The sequence below is a fragment of the Falco biarmicus genome, chromosome 2 (genome assembly GCF_023638135.1).
Source record: "Falco biarmicus isolate bFalBia1 chromosome 2, bFalBia1.pri, whole genome shotgun sequence".
Lineage (NCBI taxonomy): Eukaryota > Metazoa > Chordata > Aves > Falconiformes > Falconidae > Falco > Falco biarmicus.
The window spans coordinates 119,722,710-119,742,269 of record NC_079289.1 but is presented as its reverse complement, the minus strand read 5'-3'; the positions used below and the strand labels follow the sequence as shown (position 1 = coordinate 119,742,269).

The 19,560-nt window shown below is 42.6% G+C and overlaps 1 protein-coding gene across 4 annotated transcripts in view; it reads right to left on the bottom strand.

The window, feature by feature from the left end:
• The window catches only part of CBLB (Cbl proto-oncogene B), a 133,592-nt gene extending 126,377 nt beyond the window's left edge, over nt 1–7,215 (bottom strand). For 3 of the 4 annotated variants that reach the window (XM_056327676.1, XM_056327679.1, XM_056327680.1), the window contains exons 1-2: nt 7,069–7,215; nt 6,146–6,304 (exon numbers count right to left, since the gene is read on the bottom strand). In XM_056327676.1, coding sequence (XP_056183651.1) covers nt 6,146–6,304; nt 7,069–7,182 — 273 coding nt within the window. In that variant the 5' untranslated portion in view covers nt 7,183–7,215. The remainder of the gene's footprint in view (nt 1–6,145; nt 6,305–7,068) is intronic. The other variant, XM_056327677.1, reaches the window with a different exon arrangement.
• Between the last annotated feature and the right edge of the window lie 12,345 nt (nt 7,216–19,560).

Here is a 19,560-nt window from a genome sequence, read left to right as displayed (position 1 = left end):
AAATAACACTAAAAATACAAAACCAGGAAAAAGCAAATTGCTTGTGCTGGTTGGTGTATTTTCAAGTCATTCCATTCAACTATACAAAAAGAACATCCATTTATAAAGAAGGTTTAGTTTCTCTTTCAGATGTTCTAGTAAGTGTTCTTCAGTCCAGCATCACTACATACAGTCATGCACACATGAAAACAGGATCCTGTGGTCATCATGGTTTACAAAGCTTCACCTTCTGCTGAATTTACAGAGATAAATAGAGCACACAACTAGAACCTTCAACTCCAGACAACTAGAAACTTCAACTCCAGAAGAAGCCTTTAAAAAAGTCATACAAGAACTCTTTTGCAGTACAACTCAAGTAGTCTTACGCCTTCTTATTGAAAAAATGCTAACATTTAGTTTAAGTCAGTGATTCAGCAAAGTAGTTCAAGGCTTTCTTCGCTTTATAGAGTACACAAAGTTTCAGTCCAAAGGAAGTTAACTTTGTAAAGAGATGTCTGGTAAACCATATGGTTTCCAGAGTCAGGATGTCCTGACACGTACCACAGCAGTTCACAATTAAAAGTAAGCAATAAGAAATGACATCTGCTGACGCAAAAGATTTACCAATGCCCCAGCAGTGGCGCACATACCTTTCTTCAAAAGAAAACAGAACTCAAAACAAAAAAAAACAAACAACAAAACACGAAAAATAAACCAACAAAACAAAAAAACCCAAAATAAAGACCTCCATATTGCACTTCACAAAACAACCCTCTCCAACACTTTAGGAGCGGACATGAATCATATCACTGTGCGATTTCGGTATTGTTATGACTGGAAGTAAGCAAGTATATATTTAGCAAGCATTCAGTCTAAAAAATGAAAAGCAGTCAGTCAGCAACTTCGTAAGAAATCACTCACTCATTGAAGTAAACTGAGACAAAGCTAAGCTCCTTCAGTACCTCACTCAGGGTAAATCCAGGTATTTACTCCAGAATCACAGAAACCATAGAGTGCAGCTCTAATTGCGAAGAACTAAGGCATTACCCTAGTCTACCAGAAATAGATTTTGAAAAAATTAACTCGGGAACTTGCAGACAACTTTACTCCAGTGCCTATGGAGAAAAAAAAACCACAACCAACCAGACCCCTCTTCCCTCCTCTCCTCTGAACTCTCCCCAAACAAAGTAAATACCACTAGTTATAACATATTTTTTTTAATTATGTGACTTCAATTATAAGGCATTACTTCACAGCATCTTCAGAGATGAGAGTAATGGATGCCTACTGCACACAGACAACAAATTTCTTGCAGAAGACTATCTTCTATTCACTTTTTAAAGCAAACAAAGTTGAAAGCCCTGGACTGGTCTGACAAAAGAACTTTTGTTCAATTGTAATAACGGTAGCCCTAACACAATCTGTTTAAACACCTAACGTTAGTGAAAGACAATACAAGGAAAGTAACACAGCTAGAACAGAGTAAGTATCTAATGAGTAGGACATCCGCTAAACAGTTTTCAGCTGCAGTGAATGGACTAGAACAATCAGAGCAGCAGCACTTGCACACTTGCAAAACTAAACTTCAAAACCGTCTACTGAACAAGTATCTTCTGCCATGCAGCCCAAAAAATGGCAAAGTACTAAAACACTTTCACAGACAGCATAAAGGTAGCTAGCTCTGCAGTAAGATACCATACCAGTTCTCCAGAAAGCCACAACACAGTGCTACCAGCAATTCATCTGAAGAAGTTAACCAGGGAGGGGCTAACTGGGAAAACAGATGAATCTGAACATTACGCTTCCTCATCATACATTTCTTCCCACCCGAAGTTACCTTAACTGCAATGCATCATATCTTCCTTCCTGAAAGAAGCCTTCTCATCAAAATACAAGTAGAGGGGAGCAATCACCAAACTTTTTAGTTTGAGCTGAGAATACAGTGCGTGCTCGTTCAACAGCTGCCAGACTGCAACTGAGCTGTGTTTCCACACTGGAGGAACAACCTGATAACAACGCTGATGGCACATATGCACGAGGACAGCTGACTTTGGAGGGTCATTTATACTTTCTTCTGATCAGAAAAAGAGAAGCTTCCATTTCTCTGTTTAAATTTTTATTCTTTTTCCACAAACAGCGTACGCAGGGCATAAAACTTCCTATAGACTTTGACCAGGTAGCACACTGAAGAATGCCACTGTAATGATTGATGATTGTCTTTTCCACATCCTCTGTGAAACAATGACATTTAATTGACTTGGAAGGTTGCACGTTAATGTAACAACTACAAAAAGTGTTGCAAAGAATAGCAGCGCACACATATTTTCAACTACTGTGCTCTGTATACTCATTTAGATGCTGTGGAAAAAGTGGATACAGACAAATGTCAATTTAAAGAAAACCACATTACTAAGTTACAGGGGTAATACAGCTTTTACTTACAAAGTCAACACCGTGATCTTTGGAGACGCACTCTAATCTGATACAGTCAAACAACTGGGTGAGCCATGACAGAGCACCCAAACAGTTTAGACAATATTGTTAATCTTCACAGTAGAAATTATAGCTATTTTCAATCCCAATGCATAAGAGTATGAAAAAGTGATTGGAAGTGGCTGAAATATTCCCGTTTTTAAAAAATCCTGTTCAGAATGTGTCACAATTTTATCAGCTTGAGACCCACAATAGTGAACTGCGCACAATGGTACTGCCAACTCTAAATAGGCCGAGCAGTAAATTAACTGCTCCCATGTTTACATAATAGGCATTCTCTCCCAAAGTTGTTCTCAAGATAACCATTATCCTCTGATAATAATGCAAGGCTAGTTTCTAGGTTTTTAAACCATTAGGTTTAGAACCCCATGAAAAAAAAAAAAAAATCCCATGTAATTTATACATACTTTAAAGGAAAACTTAAGAGTTATTTGCTAACAATATTATTTTTTATGTATTTAAAGGATATGAACTTTCCAAAACACATACAGTGTTTTAAAAACAGTAATTTGCTTGCTAGCAGTTTGGAGATACACAGTCAATTTGCTTATACAATGCTAGAACTGGAAAGCTGGGCTAGCCTTCCAAACTATGAAAGGGATATTATTCTTTGCATTGCAAAGGAATAAAAGTATTTTTGGTTCTTAGTGGTACAGCTACTGCTTACCCATGAGAAAAGCAGCAGAGAAACTGGACATTGATGCTAACAATTGATGTCCCTTTAATAACGAAATTAGTATTGCAAATTTATATTTAAAAAAAGACACACCAGTAAACTTCAAAAATTACAGATCCCAGTGGATGAAATAAAAAGAAAGATGCAGGTATAAGATATACAAACAGATAACAATTCACATTCACTGATCACTTACAACAAGATAATTTGTATTATTGTTATTCCCTGCAAGTATGTTGTTTACATTAACTTTTACAAACAGGGCTCTAACCAGGAGCACCCAACATCCTGTCCTGCTGAAGAGCTCTTTCAAAACCCTTGATTTTTTTTTTCAAAACAGTTAACAGAAGTTTAAAGAGATGACACTTAAGCAGAACTGCGACCTTCTGCCTGTTCTAACAGCTGAAGCATCAGCCCATAGAAAACAAGCATTGCCATGAAATCTGAACAATTCCAAAGCATGACATACAGCCAACTCTATACAGGGAAGCCTGCATGGTATCTAAGCAGCCAGAATTTTACATACACCATAAAACCACTCTCACTGTATACTTCTTCGAGAGTAGGAATATTTGTAATATCGGTTAATCCCTTGTTGCTGAAAACAAATAATTCATACAGAAAATCTCATCCACCAAAGGAGGTAATTACAGAAAGAAATGAAGGAAAGGTAAAGACTGGCAGTTTTAAGGAAGGAATGTAAACCAGAAATCAGTAAGCCCTGCCCCTATTTTTTAAGGCTTCTCTTTTTTCATCCTTTGGTCAACATAACTGCTTTTGTTTCTATTCTCCCTTTCCCTAACATCTTTGGAACGGCAGAAAACTTCAGCTACCTCACCAACTGCAAAAAAAGATGGTTATCACAGCTATTCCAGTTAAAGAATAAATGAGGATAATGCCTGTTATTACAAGAAGCAAAATAGGCCTCCAAGCCACAATCTTGCCATTGGCAGCACCCCACTGACTATGCAGAGCCTGCTGCCTTCACCAGGTTGATCAGTGACCCACCACAGAAATCACTCCAGAAAAGGGATTTGAAACTACAGTGGATCGAGCAGGTTTCTATTTCTGATTTTAATCCCTGGTTTTGATCTAGACAGAGGAGAAAATGACCTTCCCCTGCCTACTGCCGCATGAGGCTAAGAGACTTAAGTTTGTTTGCCAACATATTAAATTTGCTCAAACACATCCTTTCACTATAAGTACCAAATGCTAAAAACTCAAGCAGCAAGCTACAGCATTCTCACACTATGACATCACCCTGTCTGGTATACTTTAATATAATTTGGAAATAAAATTTGATTAACTGAGAACAGCTTAAAGAGGATACATTAAAGATCCAAATTGAGGACACTTATCCAGTAAAATGAGAAAGCAAGCACAGTGCAATGTCCAGCCTTTCCAGTGACTTCTACAGAACGGGCCTTACTGGCTGTTCTGATGCTCTGTTGTAATTGTGATAAACACAGTAATCCTACACTAGTAAAAGCAATCCACAAGTCCAGGCTGTGGGGTTAAGATTTTCTGGTAACCATCAATATACTAACCAATCAGGGGGACAACCTTACCATACAGATCTGTAAATGGCCTGACACGGGGGAATGAAGCCATACATTCCCCACGTGGCTTTAATAACAACAAACAAGATTCCTGGTTTCCAAGCTGAAAACTTCCTTCTACTGAAGATCTGCTTCCAAGTAGCATTTGCAGTTCTTATTACAAGATGCTCAGTTTACAGCATCCCAATCGCCAACAAGGAAATGTCCACAAAGCCTCTGTGACAATACCCATTTCTATCAAGGCTGGATTTTAAGTTTATCATCAGAAATTGGGATGGAAATACAGATTTTATTCTTGGAGCATCAAAAAGGCCAGCATGCAAGGAGGACTCAGTCAAATACTTTGAAATTACCACTTGTCAAGGTATATTACATAAAATAATCTCTACCATGGCAGTATAACTACTTAGAAACTTTAAGGAATGTTAAACATCCGCATGTTACAAGAGCCACTGGGAAAGCCAACAGTTACACTAACTCACCGAGTTAAAAAGTCTTAACTCCCTCGCCATACAGACCCAAGGCTAACAGGTAGCAATCCCAACTCCCCACCCGCTTCAAAAGAAAGTTCTTGAAAGGATCACCTCATACACAAAGCAAACTGCCTACATCTTCTGAACAGTCACCCATGTTATAATCAAACTGTTCCTACCATTGGTAAGGAACTCTCCTAGCCAATCTGTCATCATACAAGCTGTCGTTTTGTACAATACTAAACAAAATGTACTGGGATGGTGCAGAGACCTATAAGATATAAAAAACTATGGTCTATCCCCCTACTTTCTGAAAAATTAGTTTCAGTAGAGTGTATTTCTAGGTTCAAAAATATAGAAAAGTAGTACTTAAAAAAAATCATTAAAATGCAGAACACAGTTAAAAGTTAGGCGTACCATGCTAATCTGTTTACTAAACTGATGAGAGTGACATCCCCAAGTCCCCACGCACATTCCTAAAAGCACAAACATATCCTCATTGCCATCACAAGCGTGTCTCACAGAACAATTAGCTTAACTGAAGTTTCATACTTCAGAGGTCTTGTTCGCAGACTAACGATGTGATCCAACACGAAGCACACAGAATATGTGATTACAAGTCTAAGTTAAGCAGCTTTTTCGTTAGGACAGCTCTTCAAGTTTGAGTCATTTTAAAGGATCTGAAAATAACAATAGCCTAAGGCAAACGCATTTGTTTTCCCTCCACAAACCGAGATTAAAAAAAACATAGCCAGAGGCCGTAGGGGAAAAAAAAAAGGGGGGGGGGGAGTGGGGGGAAAGACGACAAATGGTGCTTAAATAACCTAAACCGCGAGTCCCCTTGCTTCCCCAGGCAGGGGAGCCGAGCAGCCGGAGCTGCAGGAAGACGCTGTTCCCCCATGGGTACGCGGTTAAATGGCCCCATTATTCACCGTGCGGATACACGGAGGCGCACAGACACTCACCACTTTGTCCATAAGCTTCCAGGTCTTCTCCACAGTCCTGCGGTCGGCAGCTGCCTGCTTGGGGGGGCCCACAGCATCCTGAATGGCATCGATGAAGCCCAGGATCCGTCCCTTGCGCGGGGTCCGGCCGTTGAGGGAATTGGCCATCTGGGAGCCGAGCTGGCCACAGGGACAGAGACAGGCTCACACCGCGCCCGGCCGCCCCCGGGCAGGGCAGCGCAGGCCCGGGCACCTCTAGCTGCCACTTTGCGTGACACACCAGCGCAGCCCCACCTGGCCCGAGCCGGGCGCGGGCAGAGCCGTCCCGCGTTCACCGGCAGCGCCGAGGGGCGCAGAGGAACCCACCCTCGCCCCAGGGCCCGGCCCACCCCTCCACCCGGGCGGCCGCACCGGCGGGCAGCGGGGCCGTGCCCCTCGCCGCACAACAAAAGGGATGAGGGGACGGGGGCAGGAGGCGCAGCAGGAGCCCGCGGGCCGGGGGCCGCGCTCCCGCCGCGCACATACGTACGGATCGGTACGGCGCGGTCCCGGGCCGAGAGCCGCCGAGGACGGGCTGAGGCGGGCGGCGAGGGGGAGGCTCCTCAGCCCCCCGCGGGGCCGCTTCCTCAGCCCGAGGCGGCGGAGCGCGGCGCAAGCGAAGCGCCTGGTCGGACGAGGCTCTCCGCCCTCCGGCGGCTCCGCTGCCCCGGCAGGCGGGTGGAGCGCGTCCCGCACCCCGTCCCGGCCGCCGCGCCGGCTCCCCGCACGCACCCACGGCCCCGCGGGGCTGTGCCCTGCGCCGCCGCCGCTCCGCTGCCGGGCGGCCGCTGCCCCGTAGGGCAGTACGGGGAGCTGCTGCCCCGCCGCCCGCATCGCCCTGCCCGCCCGGTGGGTGTGTGGGGAGCGCGTCCGACAGACACACGCGAGAGAGAGAAGAGACGCACACGCACGGGCCTGTCCGCCGCCCCGCTCGCAGCCCCCGGCAGGCTGTGGTCTCCCCTCACTCCTAGAAAGTGAGGCTGGCTCCCCGGCGGCGGCGGCCCCGCTCCCCGGTACATGCCCACCCCCAGGGCAGCGCTCGGCCCCGCGCATGCGCGCCGGCAGGAGGGCGGGCGGCAAGCCCCCTTCTCGTAGGCGGGAACCACGGCCTGAAGATAGCCAATCAGAATATGGAATTTAATTGGATTGATGTGTACACCAGCAAGTGGGAGCGGAGATAGGAAGGTGGGCGGGGTGGCGGGCGGGGAGAAGGCTTCTGGCACGGGGAGGAGGCGGGAAGGAGGGGACTTGGCTGTGCTGGGAGTGATCGGAGAACTGACCAATGCCTGAGCCAGGAGGGAGAGAGGTGGAGCTTCCGGTCCCGCCTCCTCACACTTGCCCGTCTGCTTAGGCGTTGAGGGGGTGGCATGAGGCCTTTTGGCGGGGTTGAGAGGACAGAGGGGCCGGCGACCTCGGGATTGCCCCTGGCCGGAAGGGTTCCTGTGGCTAGCGATGCGGCCTGGGGCTGCGGCGGGGTGCCCCTCCCTCCTTCCTCCCTCCCCGCTCTGGTGAAGTTGTGGTGGAGCCTGCTGGAGCGCTTGGTGTTACAAATCCACAGTAGTTATTGCCACCTTTTCGAGGGTTCTGCCTTTACGCTTCTCCTTCGTGCCTTTTAGGGAGTTTGTTGAGGTTTTTTATTTTGTTTTGGGTTGGGGTTTTTTTGTGGCCACAAAGAACAGGAACTTCTTTTCCTTTTGTAGGTCTGGTTTCTTCCCTTGCTTTGTGAGAGGGCTGAGGTGCGTTGTCACTCCCCGCTGTGGAAGCGGGTGCGGGGTGTGAGGGCTGAGGCTCCGCAGCCGCTTTGAAGGGTAGTGAGGGAATACCTAAACACTTTCTAGTAAGAAATGCCCCTGTATGTATATTTACTTTTTTACTTTGCTATGAGCTTTTTCCGGGGGGGGGGGGGGGGGGGGGGATATGGTAAATAAAACCCAACTGATTAATCTGTTATGCTTTAATTTTAGGGCAGGCGTTCCCCTCAGATTTGTATATTGCCTTTGAGTGCCGGAGAGGAAAGAGCAAGGCTTGCCTGCATAGGCTACGAGACATTTGACTTCAAAGTCTTTTGAAGATGTTCCAGGGAGTAATTATGCTTTGCAAATGTTAATCTTCTAATTAATTACCATGCAAGGAAAGGAAAATACAACACTTTAAAAACGGTGAGGCTCTTTTCTGAAGACAGTTGTATTAGAGGAGTGTTTTTAAGTTCTGTGTTTTGTGATATTGACATGTGTTTTCCATAGTAGGAGTTCCCTGTCTAAAGAATTTTTTTTTAATTTGTTTTCCCTTTTTCTTAAATTTTTTCCTAATTTTTCTGGGGGTTGGCTTTTAATAAAACAGGAGTCGGGAAAAACAATAGAAAGAAATCGTAGAGTATTTCAGTGACCCTTTTATTTCTGTCACTGTTTACAGGTATTTTTAGTGCAGGTATCTTCCCATTGATTTAAAATGTGTCAAGTTACTCCTCTGGGCAAGCATACAACAATAAAGTCATATCAGTGGTGTCTTCCTCAAAGGTCATCATTCCTCTGTAGCTTTAAAATATGAAGTGGCGGGTACTTGCCTTAAGTGGGTTGGAAGCTTCTCATTTCACTGTAGGCTCCGTAAATTGTTTTCTTCCCTGTGTTGTTTCAAATGTTGGTTTAAAACTCTTCTCTGGCAGCTGTCTCTATCTTTTTTTTGGGGGGTTTTTTTTTTGTTTGGCACTCACCTTGTGTGAGATTAGGCTGGTAATGACTGCTTACTCTTTTGCTGTCTCGTTTGGTTGTGGATAAAGCAGAGGATCTGATGTATTTTTCTGCACTTGTTAAAAATTTGGTTCTTTTTCTCGATTGTTATGTCATTCTCTTCATATTCTGCACGCTGCCAAGAGCTATGATCTGTGAGTTGTGCTTGGTAGCTGTCTGGGGCTGAGTCATGTTGTCTTGCAGTTCATCTGAGTGCAGAGCCAGCAGGAGCGAGCAGCTTGGCTCCCCGCATCCCTGCGTATGTGTGTTGCGTTATTAAGAGAATAGCCAGCTCTATGGGAAAAGTGAGTGGTTTTCCAATGGTGGTTTCCTTTTCTCGTTGCCTGTGCTGTACAGTAAGTATGGATATTCTGGGAATTACAGTCCTCAGAGGGTCATATGATGTATGTTAGAAGCAAGCCAACTGGGAGAAGCAGGTGAAAGAGATACCCTTGGCTTCAGTATCAAGGGTGGTAAAGATGGGTCAAGCTTTTGCGTGCCATGCTGAGAAAGGGCTAGAAGATGCAGTGTTGCTTTTGTGGTTTCAAGCATGCAGAGTGAAAGGACTGTTTGACAGCAGGCAGCTGAGAGGTAAGGCTGAGGGAGGAGGAGCAAACAGCTGCTGTGTGTTTGAAGTCAGAGGCATGTGCTCCTTAGCAGTGGAGGACACAAGGACTGATCTTGCCCACTGGTTCTGTGGATGCATAAGGATAAAAAGCCCTTGAAAGGGTGGGCTGAAGGCACTGGCCAGCCCGTTTTCATGCAGGGCAGGAGCTGTGTGTTAATGTAGCCATCCAGAGGGACGTGTGAGAGGGCATTCCTACTGCCCAACTTCAGGCACTCTTAACAGCCTAAATTGAGAAGGTAGTCTGCTATGTGATCTCTCAATGGACCTATACAAGGTGATTCAAAGCAGAAACCTAAAACTGATTCTCTGTGGGAAAGGGGGTCTTTCTGTTTGGGCTATATTTAAGGTGCATAGGTAAGTTTGATTTCTAATTAAGGCCCCCAAGTTATCTACAGACAATTAAAATGCCTCAACCGATCTCTCTTACTCGTAAGCTCTCTGACTAAATATTTGACTTATTATACTAAAGAACATGACAGGTTGAATCTGCTGCTTGTGTTTTAATCACTGTATGAAATCAGTACACAATGGAAATGAGGTAAATGTGAGGTGGCAAACTTTGAGAATTCCCTGTTACATGAAAGTGATCCTCAACCTAGTTAAGATACTAACTAATCATGTGGTGGTGTCTGGATGTCTACTGTAAGAATTTGGTAAAATCCTGTAATGAAGATTACAGAGTGAAGGTGGCTGTGTCAGGATATGAGAAAGGGATCAAGACAATGTGAAAGAGGCCTTGTTTTGGACTCTTAAATCGCTTTGTAAGGTTAGGATTTCAGATGTGACTTCCTGAAAAGCCCAGCTGCTTGGTAGACGGGGAAATAACAGAGGTACAAGACATTAAAATTAAACTAACAGTTACACTTATCCATTGCAGTATTTTCCTATCTGTTAACTAGTTTTTGTTTTGTTGGGTGTTCTTGCTTTGCTGGTGACTTTTCATTCCTCTGGAGTTGTTAGACAGCCTTGTGAATGAAACTTTATGTTGCTGCTTCTGAATGAATTCCATCAAAGAGCCATAGACAGTACTTGGAAGCAAGAGAGATGTTTTGGTTTGGTTTTCTTTGTTCACCAACTATTAAAATATTGATTTTCTGCAGTCAGTCGATGTATGTGGCTTGGAAGCTGTTTTCATTTGTGTGGGTTTTTTGCTGTGGTTCAAGTGACTTTTTGCCCAAATACACTGAAACATAAGAAGAATGAAGACATCAGATGCAGGTTTTATTTATAGCCACATAAATAAGATAAGGTATTGCCCTTATGTAAGGTATCAATTTTTTTAAAGGTTAATACAGTATACAGTATGCCAAGTTAAGTGATACCGTAGCAACGCTTGTAGCTTAAGTTGGCTATTTCAAAAGTTGAAAGTGAAGTGAATTCTTGCTAATTGTAAGACAATACTCTGGCTATCCCAGTGTCCTTAAACTTTCAAAGTAATCTCTTTGTTTTGACTAAATATATACAATTTTATCAAACGGCAGCTGTTCCCAGGGGTGTAGCATTCTGCAGTGCACTGTCAGGCAGTGGTTTAATGGCTGAGCTGTGACAAGATCAGGCTCTTCTCAGGGTGTGCAGTGCTCCAGCAGAAAGCAGCTGGTCCCTCTTTTCATGGGAGCTGAGGCTGTAAGGGCCACTGGAACCCGCTGTTCTTCTAGTGCCCTCAATCCATCTGTTCTGTAAAAACACCAAACCGAAACCAAAAAAACACAAATGCACCACAACCCAAACAAACAAAAAAAGATACAAGGTAACTGTTGTAACAACAAATAACTTTCTGTTCCAGGACTGTTTGCTTAAATACATTTTCATTAGCCCATTCTAGAAATGTACACTGTGCTATGTCCACAGTGCACACCGCCCTCCCCCCAGTATCCAGTTATTATATAGTCATCTGTAATAGCTGTTTAAGAATATTAAAGTGGAGCAACTGGAAAATCCTTTCATGTTATGATTTCACAGTGCCCTCAAGGATCCTAGGCTCTTCAGAGCTACAAAAAAAAATTAAGCCATTTATTTATGATTTTCAGGGTTGTCAAGCTGCAAGCCACCATTGTGGGTAACTTTTAAAGTAGATTGCCACATATTTACCTGTTTTATTATCACAGACTCTGAGGCAGAAAGCAAAACCTATCACCTGTGGCACTCAGAATTCTCTTACTGATAATTTAAGTTGGTACATTAATAGGAGTTTTTCCTGCCTTAGTGAATAATTACTTATCAAAAATTGGTGATAACAGTGGCTGTTTGTTGTTGGATTTTTATCTAGTTAATTCAGCTACTAGAAACAATCTAGCTATTGTTTCTCTGTTTACTTAGAGCCCAAAGAGTGGTTGTAAATCAAGTTGAATACAGCTGGTGGCTGGTCACAAGTGGTGTTCCCCAGGGCTCAGTGTTGCGGCCACTGTGTTTAATATCTTTGTTGATGATCTGGATGTGGGGATTGAGTGCACCCTCAGTAAGGTCACAGATGACACCAAGCTGGAGGGGACCGTTGATCTGCTTGAGGACAGGAGGCTCTGCAGAGGGATTTGGAAAGGCTGGACGATGGGCCAAAGCCAGTTGTGTGAAGTTCAACAAAAAGTTCTGGTTTCTGCATACGGGTCACAGCAGCCCCACAGCGCTGCGGGCTGGGGGCAGAGCGGCTCAAAGCTGCCCCATGGAAAGGGCCCGGGGGTGCTGGTCAGCAGCCGGCTGGACATGAGCCCCCAGTGTGCCCAGGTGGCCCAGGAGGCCAACAGCACCCTGGCTCGGATCCGAAACGGTGTGGCCAGCAGGGCCAGGGCAGTGCCCGTGCCCCTGTGCTCGGCGCTGGTGGGGCCGCACCTCGAGCCCTGGGTTCAGTTTCGGGCCCCTCAGGCCCAGAGGGACGTAGGGGGGCTGGAGCGTGTTCAGAGCCGGGCAGGGGGCTGGGGAAGGGGCTGGGGCACATGGCTGGGGGGGCGGCTGGGGGTGCTCAGCATGGGGAGGAGGGGGCTCAGGGGGGACCTGATTGCTCCCTACAGCTGCCTGACAGCGGGTGGTAGCGAGGGGGGCGTCGGTCTCTTCTCCCAGATAAGTGACAGGACAAGAGGAAGGCGCCTCAAGTTGCACCAGGGGAGGTTTAGGTTGGATATTAGGAAAATTTTCTTCCCTGAAAGGGTGGTCAAGCATTGGCCCAGGGTTGTGGTGACATCACCACCCCTGGAGATGTTTAAAAAACACCTAGATGCGGTGCTCAGGGACATGGTTTAGTGGTGGGCTTGACAGTCCTGGGTGAACGGTTGAACCCGATGATCTCAAAGGTCATTTCCAACCTAAATGAGGATAAAATCCTATGATTACATTTTTCATGGTCATCAAGTACTCAAACCTAATTATTTTTATTTATTTTGTTACTGGCTTCTAGAAGTGAAAAAAATACTCTTCTCAGACATTAAATAGGAATAATGTGAGAGTTTAACCCACTTTGCTGTTGAACAACTTAAAAATAAAAAGGACGACTACTTTTTAAAGTTTCTGTGCACTGTAGAAATCCTTCCTTACTTCAGCAGGCAGTTGCAGTACAGCTGATGATAATAAGAGTGCTGCTGCATTAATTCTCTCTGCTGAGGATTTAAATCCTCTTTTTGTCTTTGGTTTAGAAAGACAAGCTAAGTTTGGCTCTGTCTATGCCTGTAAATAAACCAGCCCAGGCACTGTTGTCGGTCCCTGAGGCCAGGCAGCATGGCGTGACAGGGCTGGTCACCACCATTCTTAGTAAAATTGCACCGCCGCCACCACCCCCTCACACCCCCGCTCCCAAAATACCTGCATCCAGGGAGTGATCCTGACCTGTTCCAACCCTGAACCTCCCTGGAATTTGCTTGGGAAAACACCAGCTGGCACAGGCTGAAACTGCTAGGGAGTATCCTAATAATTTAACACCACAGATTGCCGTGTGCCTAGGTCATCAGGACTGTAGTAACCATATACAGATACAGCTGGGGTGTGTGCATGTGCATATAAGTACACATACGTGTGCACAGACACACTGTAATATGGGGCCTTTCATCTTTGTTAATTTTGGTTGGACCTCAAATAATTAAATTACTTTCAACTGGCTTCTTGAGGAGTGAACTCCTTAAAGGCACATTGGAAGTACTTTGGCAAGAATTTCACTGACTTAAGGCTCTTCGGCTTACATTTTCAACTCTTTCATTTGCACTAGGAGCAAATCAGCTGAAGTATGATATTGTTTCCCATGCAAAATATAGTAGAACAATTTGCTTGACTATGAGCAATTAGAAAATACATTATCTGTTTGCAAAATGACTGAAAGCTAATTGTGAGGCCAGGCCTGTTTGTCTATGCACCTTGCTAATGAGTTCGTTTGCTGTAAACTAGACAGTCCACTTCAAAACATATCTCCACCTTCATATATTGTTTTTAAAAACCGTGTCAGCTTAATTTTAAAATAACCTAACCCTCAGGGAGCAATTTTACTTGAGTTCTTCTGTTTCTTTTCTGTTATTAATTGCATCCATCTGCCAGAGCAGGTGCAAAGGCTTTAACTAAGTCCTGTCATTTTAGCACTACCTCTTGAATTTACTCCATCTGTGCGATAGCAAAGAAGTAATCAATGTCAATATCTTTTTTTTTTTTTCTCTCTTTTTTTTTTTTCCTGTTCCTGCTGAGTGCCATGATCTTAGTTCTTTCTAATCTGGATCTGAGAAAACAATAGCAGCAATATTTATCTCCAACATCCTATTTAATATCCTGTCTGGATATTTCTGGGATTTCTTGTTTGACTTGAGAATTAGGAGCCTTCTTTCTTTTCCATTCAAATATGTCTGCTTTCACCAGAATTTCTAAGATTTTTCAAGTTGTGGTAAGTGGTTGCAAAATATGCCTAGGGACTTTCCATTGCCAGCTTTCTCTGCAGTAGTAGTTGTATTTTGACAGGAAACAACCCTGTGTCTATTGAACATGGTTTACCGTAGGAAAGACTTCCTTTGTACTTTGGCAAGTTGAAATAACCTCAATTAGTGGAGATCTGAATGATACTAGCAGCAGCTTTAATTGAAATATTTGAATGAGACACTGTTACATAGATTTTTCCACAGCAAGCCACAATGTTTTCAGTTTAGTAAGATAGTGTCTTATAGTTAAACAGGGAAATCATGCAGTGCTTGGAAATTGTAACTTAAACATTATGATTTATTTGCTTATATTTCTTCTTTTGTGCCACTCATTGTAGCTTCTAGTGTTCTGTCCATCCTTCTAAAAGAAGACAACTTTTTGTGCTATAATCTGCTTGTTGACTCCTTGACTATGAATTTGTGGTGTATCTTGTGTTTCCTGTATGCTTCAAGTTCTACCAGTAGTTTGTTTGTGAGCAAAGAGTGGAACCTTTTGTCTTTGACGGGTGTAGTAAACACCTTGGAGGATTCCCCCCATCCCACTTGCTTACCTTCATTTAAAGTAAGTTTGGTTTTTTTTTTTTGGTTTTTTCCAAACTGAAAGTAAACCATATGTTTTGTAAAGGAAGTCACTATTTTAATAGAGCTGAGCGATTTTGGACTTTTTGCATGGGTCATTTGCAAATGCAGGCTGAATGCATTTGTTACTTGTAATTATTTGCTGAATGCTTCAGAGCATTCAGTTATTTGCAGACTGAGTTTACAAGATTTTTGCATTGCTTGCTCATTCTACATAATGCAATTGGTGACTGTATTTTTCTACTTCGTTACAAGATTATTTTTCTTCTTATTTAAAGGAAATGAAAAATAATGAATCAGACTTCTGGGGAGAGGAATAAGTGATTTTTGCCTTTCTGAAATGTTCATTTTAATGCATTAAGCAGTCATATTTTGAACAACAGTGAATATACATCAGAATGGGGGGGGGTTTAATTATTCTATTAATTCTGTTGTATGGGAGACCATAACACTTGTTTCCATTAAGTTTCACATTAAGGTATGTTTTTTCAAATGAAATATAAAGAGGTCAAAGTAGAACTAATAAAGTGAAGCTTGAATTAACCTTTTTTGCTGGATTTCTGTCACATTCCTGTCTAGTTTTCAATTTATATGGTTCTACATGGATGCCCTCATTGTCTAGGGAGTCAGAAAGTGTCCAGCAGAGCATTGTCACCCTTGTATCAAACAGTACAAAGGTGGCTTTAATTACTGAGAATGTGATCTGGGGGGGGATTTTGGTGTTTGGGGGGTTTTTGTTTATTTTGGTTTGGGTTTGTCTTGTTTTGTTTTCCTGCAGGTCTATTTCCCAGTGTTTTTATTCTGTTCAGTTACCAGTCCCTTGCTGGTAAATTCCAAACTGGCTATACTGGCTTTACAGGTCTGTTGTGCCAGGATTTTCCTCTCTTTTTCTGTTACTCTTGGGTTTTTTTAATTATCTGGTATTTTACAACTTTTCTTTAAATAGTGTAGCACTATAGGTGTAACCAAAATTGTCAGCTTATGTAGTTCAGTTCTTCTCAAACTCTTCCTTCATCAGGGTGAAGAGGTACAAATAATCTAGAGACGATTTCTCTACTTAGCCAGCAGTCATCAGTGGTCAATGACAGCTCCTCATAGGCTTTATCCTGCTCTTGCACAAATTAGCCAGACTGTGCCCCAGTGCTCACTTTTTAAGGAATAAAGTATTCATGATTAAAGCCTTGTATCTCTGAATAGCTGTATAATTTTGGAACTAGGTACAATATATGGTTGGTACTCAGTAAAGAGTCTGTCACATTAACTGAAATTTTCTCTTGGTTTTTCTATGTAGATGTTTATAAAAGACAGTCTTCATAGTATATCCTAGATTGTCCCTAATCTTGAAGTTTGACTTGCTTTTTCTCTTTTCTCTTTATGAAAGGATAGTCTAAATGCTACAGGTTTTCATAAGAATATCGTTAATATTCTTATGTGTTAGCAGCTTGGAGAGTGTGTTGTGCTTAACTCTGGCCAGGTAGAAAGGAGTGTCAGCAACTGAGTTTCTACTGTTCAGTGTCTTTGTCCAAGCCTACAAAGAGGGGCTGGAGGAAGTAGGAAAGTCCTATGTCTTGGAATTTTTTCCCCCTGTTTTTATTTTACATATAGGCAATGTATTCAGAATTTTGAAAAGCAAATAGTGGTATGTTTACATGTCTATTTGTGGATCCTTGAAAAAGCAGGCTGATCTTATAAAAGCTATATATAAAAAGGATATTTGGTGATTTCTGAACTGAATGTGAAGGCTTCCCTTTTTGAAGGTGCATTGAGATGCAGAATAGCTTGCTAATTCTGAAAACCTCGGATACTTTCATCTGCTTGTTCCTGGTTTTCTGAAGTTGTTTTGGAACAAACACAACACTTTTGCTGTAGATACGTGGCTCAGGCCATTTATTTTCCATGTGCAGCATACTTAAATTTTGTCAGATTAAAGGGGAATAGAATGGGTTCATTAACTCCTCAATTCTTGTGTGCTACATACACTGGGTTTGGACTTCTGTCAGTACACTATTGGATTGTTCTGTCTAATCCAAGGCTATAACTGATAAATGGTGACATGGTCAGGAAGGGCTCAGTTGTGCTGCTGATGTGTGAGACAGTGCTAGGGGGATCAGGTCAGTGTGCACAGAGCCTCAGTAAGACTCTCCCCATGCGGTTTGGGTGGGTGCCATATACTTGTTTCTTAGCTGTCTGGTGTCACTGTCTAATACAGGTGAAGAGACTGTATAGCTTCCAGGGTGAAGTCCATATGCTGGAAAGATTGATTGAAGCTTGGCTCAGGTCTTCCAAAAGAGAATTTTTAAAGGCAGCTTCTGAAGGAGATGAACACTTTAGAATAGAAAAAATAATATTCTTGGTGAGCTTTCTCCATTTGGTGACATACGGAAGCTAAGTATAGTAATTTTGCCCCTTTATTGTACAATTTCAACACAACTTCTGGAGGTGTATTGGAATTCTTACTACCTTCCTTCATAACTCTGTGGTCGGCTGAAACAGTGCAATGGCAGGGGTAATTCACTTTGTGCACCCTGAATAAAAGCACGTTCTGCTACTCTTAAAATCAGTGAGACCTTACACCCAAAGCTTTTCAACCCAATTTCATAGCCTTGTACAGTGTCATGACGTAAGAAAGTCCACCTTGGATTAGTTCAGCTGAGTGTCTGTTCCTGTACATCTGCCATATCTCCTGCTCATGCAGAATCGTAGAATAGTGTGGGTTGGAAGAGACCTTAAAGATCATAGCAATTTTAACTTACTGGCACTGGGATTATAGGTTGTTGTGACTTTTATGGAAACCAGGCAGATTTGTACTTTTCAAAAGCAGGGCATGGTAGATACCAGGGTATGTGTGACAGAGTGCTTGCCAGTTCAAATATTTTAAAAATGGGAAACTCTTTGTAAAGGAAAAAAATTATAACATGCATCCCCTTTTTCTTCTTTTTTTTTTCTTTTTTCTTTTCTTTTTTTCCTTTGACCAAGGCTGAAAATATTCTCTTGTGAACTTACTCCCCTTGACTCATGGGCTTTCTATATTTTTTCCTTCCACTTGACTAAATTATGCCAGTTGGATTTTGAATCTATCAGACATGATTACTGAGCAGTGAGGCCTATGAAGAGTCTAGCTGGTTGAGCCAAAAAGCAGAAATAGAGCACATAAACTGCTCAGAAATCTCCTTAGGATAGATAGGGAAAATTTGCAGAATTTATCATGCATGAATTCTAAACAACTGATATTCTGGGAGGGTACTTGAATTAACACAATCTGGGCAGCAAATAAAACCTTTAAAAATTTTTCAAGGAAAACCAATGATTACATAAACACCCTCACGGAAAATGTGTTCAATTTCAGGTCCTCTAGTGCTACTGTGTAAAGGCAGAACTAGCAGAAGGCTGTAGTATCTTCACATGCAATTGTACCAATGACCTCTGAAGGAGGAAGAAAGAAATCAGAGGTGTCAAAATAGTCATAGAGAGCAGTCAGAGCAAAGATGCTGTTAAGCAGTAAGCAGAGATTGAAATCTGCTTAAAAATACAGGCTGGTGGCACTATTTAAATGGTTTGGTTTCACTGACATTATCATACAAACATCACCTTTTGGATTTTATTCAAAGCACTCCCAAGTATTCACCGTTTTGGAGGAGTTAAGGGGCCCCTTCCTCAGCCAGACTAAATGAGTAGAGCTGTCTTCAAACAGACAGAGTAGTATTTATACCAAGGACCTGTTCCTTGTAATGGTGTAGGTGAACAGTTTATTGCAGCTCAGCATTGTGCCAATAGCAGCCATGGTGTGAAAGCAAAATGTTGTGGATGACTCCATATGTTAAATTAAATGCATTTGTTTACCACGTTTTCCAGTTTCCAGAAGGCTTGATAGGTACCACAGCTAAAACTGTACTTACTAATGTGCTACTTTAGTAAAGTACTACTTTTTATAAGAAAGAAATGTGGGATCATCTTCACTATTTTTGCAAATAGCACTTGATCTGTTCCCAATTATTGCATAGCTTATCTGTCAGTCAGTTTATAGTTCAGCTGCTTTTACAAGATACTGTACACTGAAGCTCACTCAAGCTTTCTGCATTTTCAGTCTGACTGGCTTATCTCTTTGGCATTAGAGAAGTCACAGTTTACTTTGAAAGGATGCTTGTTTGCTGAAATAGTGAAACTTGACTGAATACTGGAGGCAATGCCTGGCAAGTGAGTTTTGAGCTTGGAAGGTTTGCTATTCTTTGTGAATATTTGAATGTAACTCCTTCATCGACCAAGTAGAACAGAAAAAAATGCCATGAGATTATTTTTTTAATTGGGCCTTCCAGCCAGAATTTCAAATATTAAAATACTCTTTATAAGCTGCTTGTGAAGGAAGAGTAGGATAAGAATTAATCAGAACAGTGGCAATAATTTAGTATGTAATGCATTTGCTGCGGTTGCAGCTTGTCTATGAAGTAGCATACTACAAATGCAGCCATTATGTGAAGCCTTGTTTGGATCTGGCTTGTGCAATTTTATTGTATTTTAGTGAATTTTACTATTATCTTGGAAATAATGTCAAATTAGCCCAAAGAAACAGCAGAAGAATGCAGGACTATT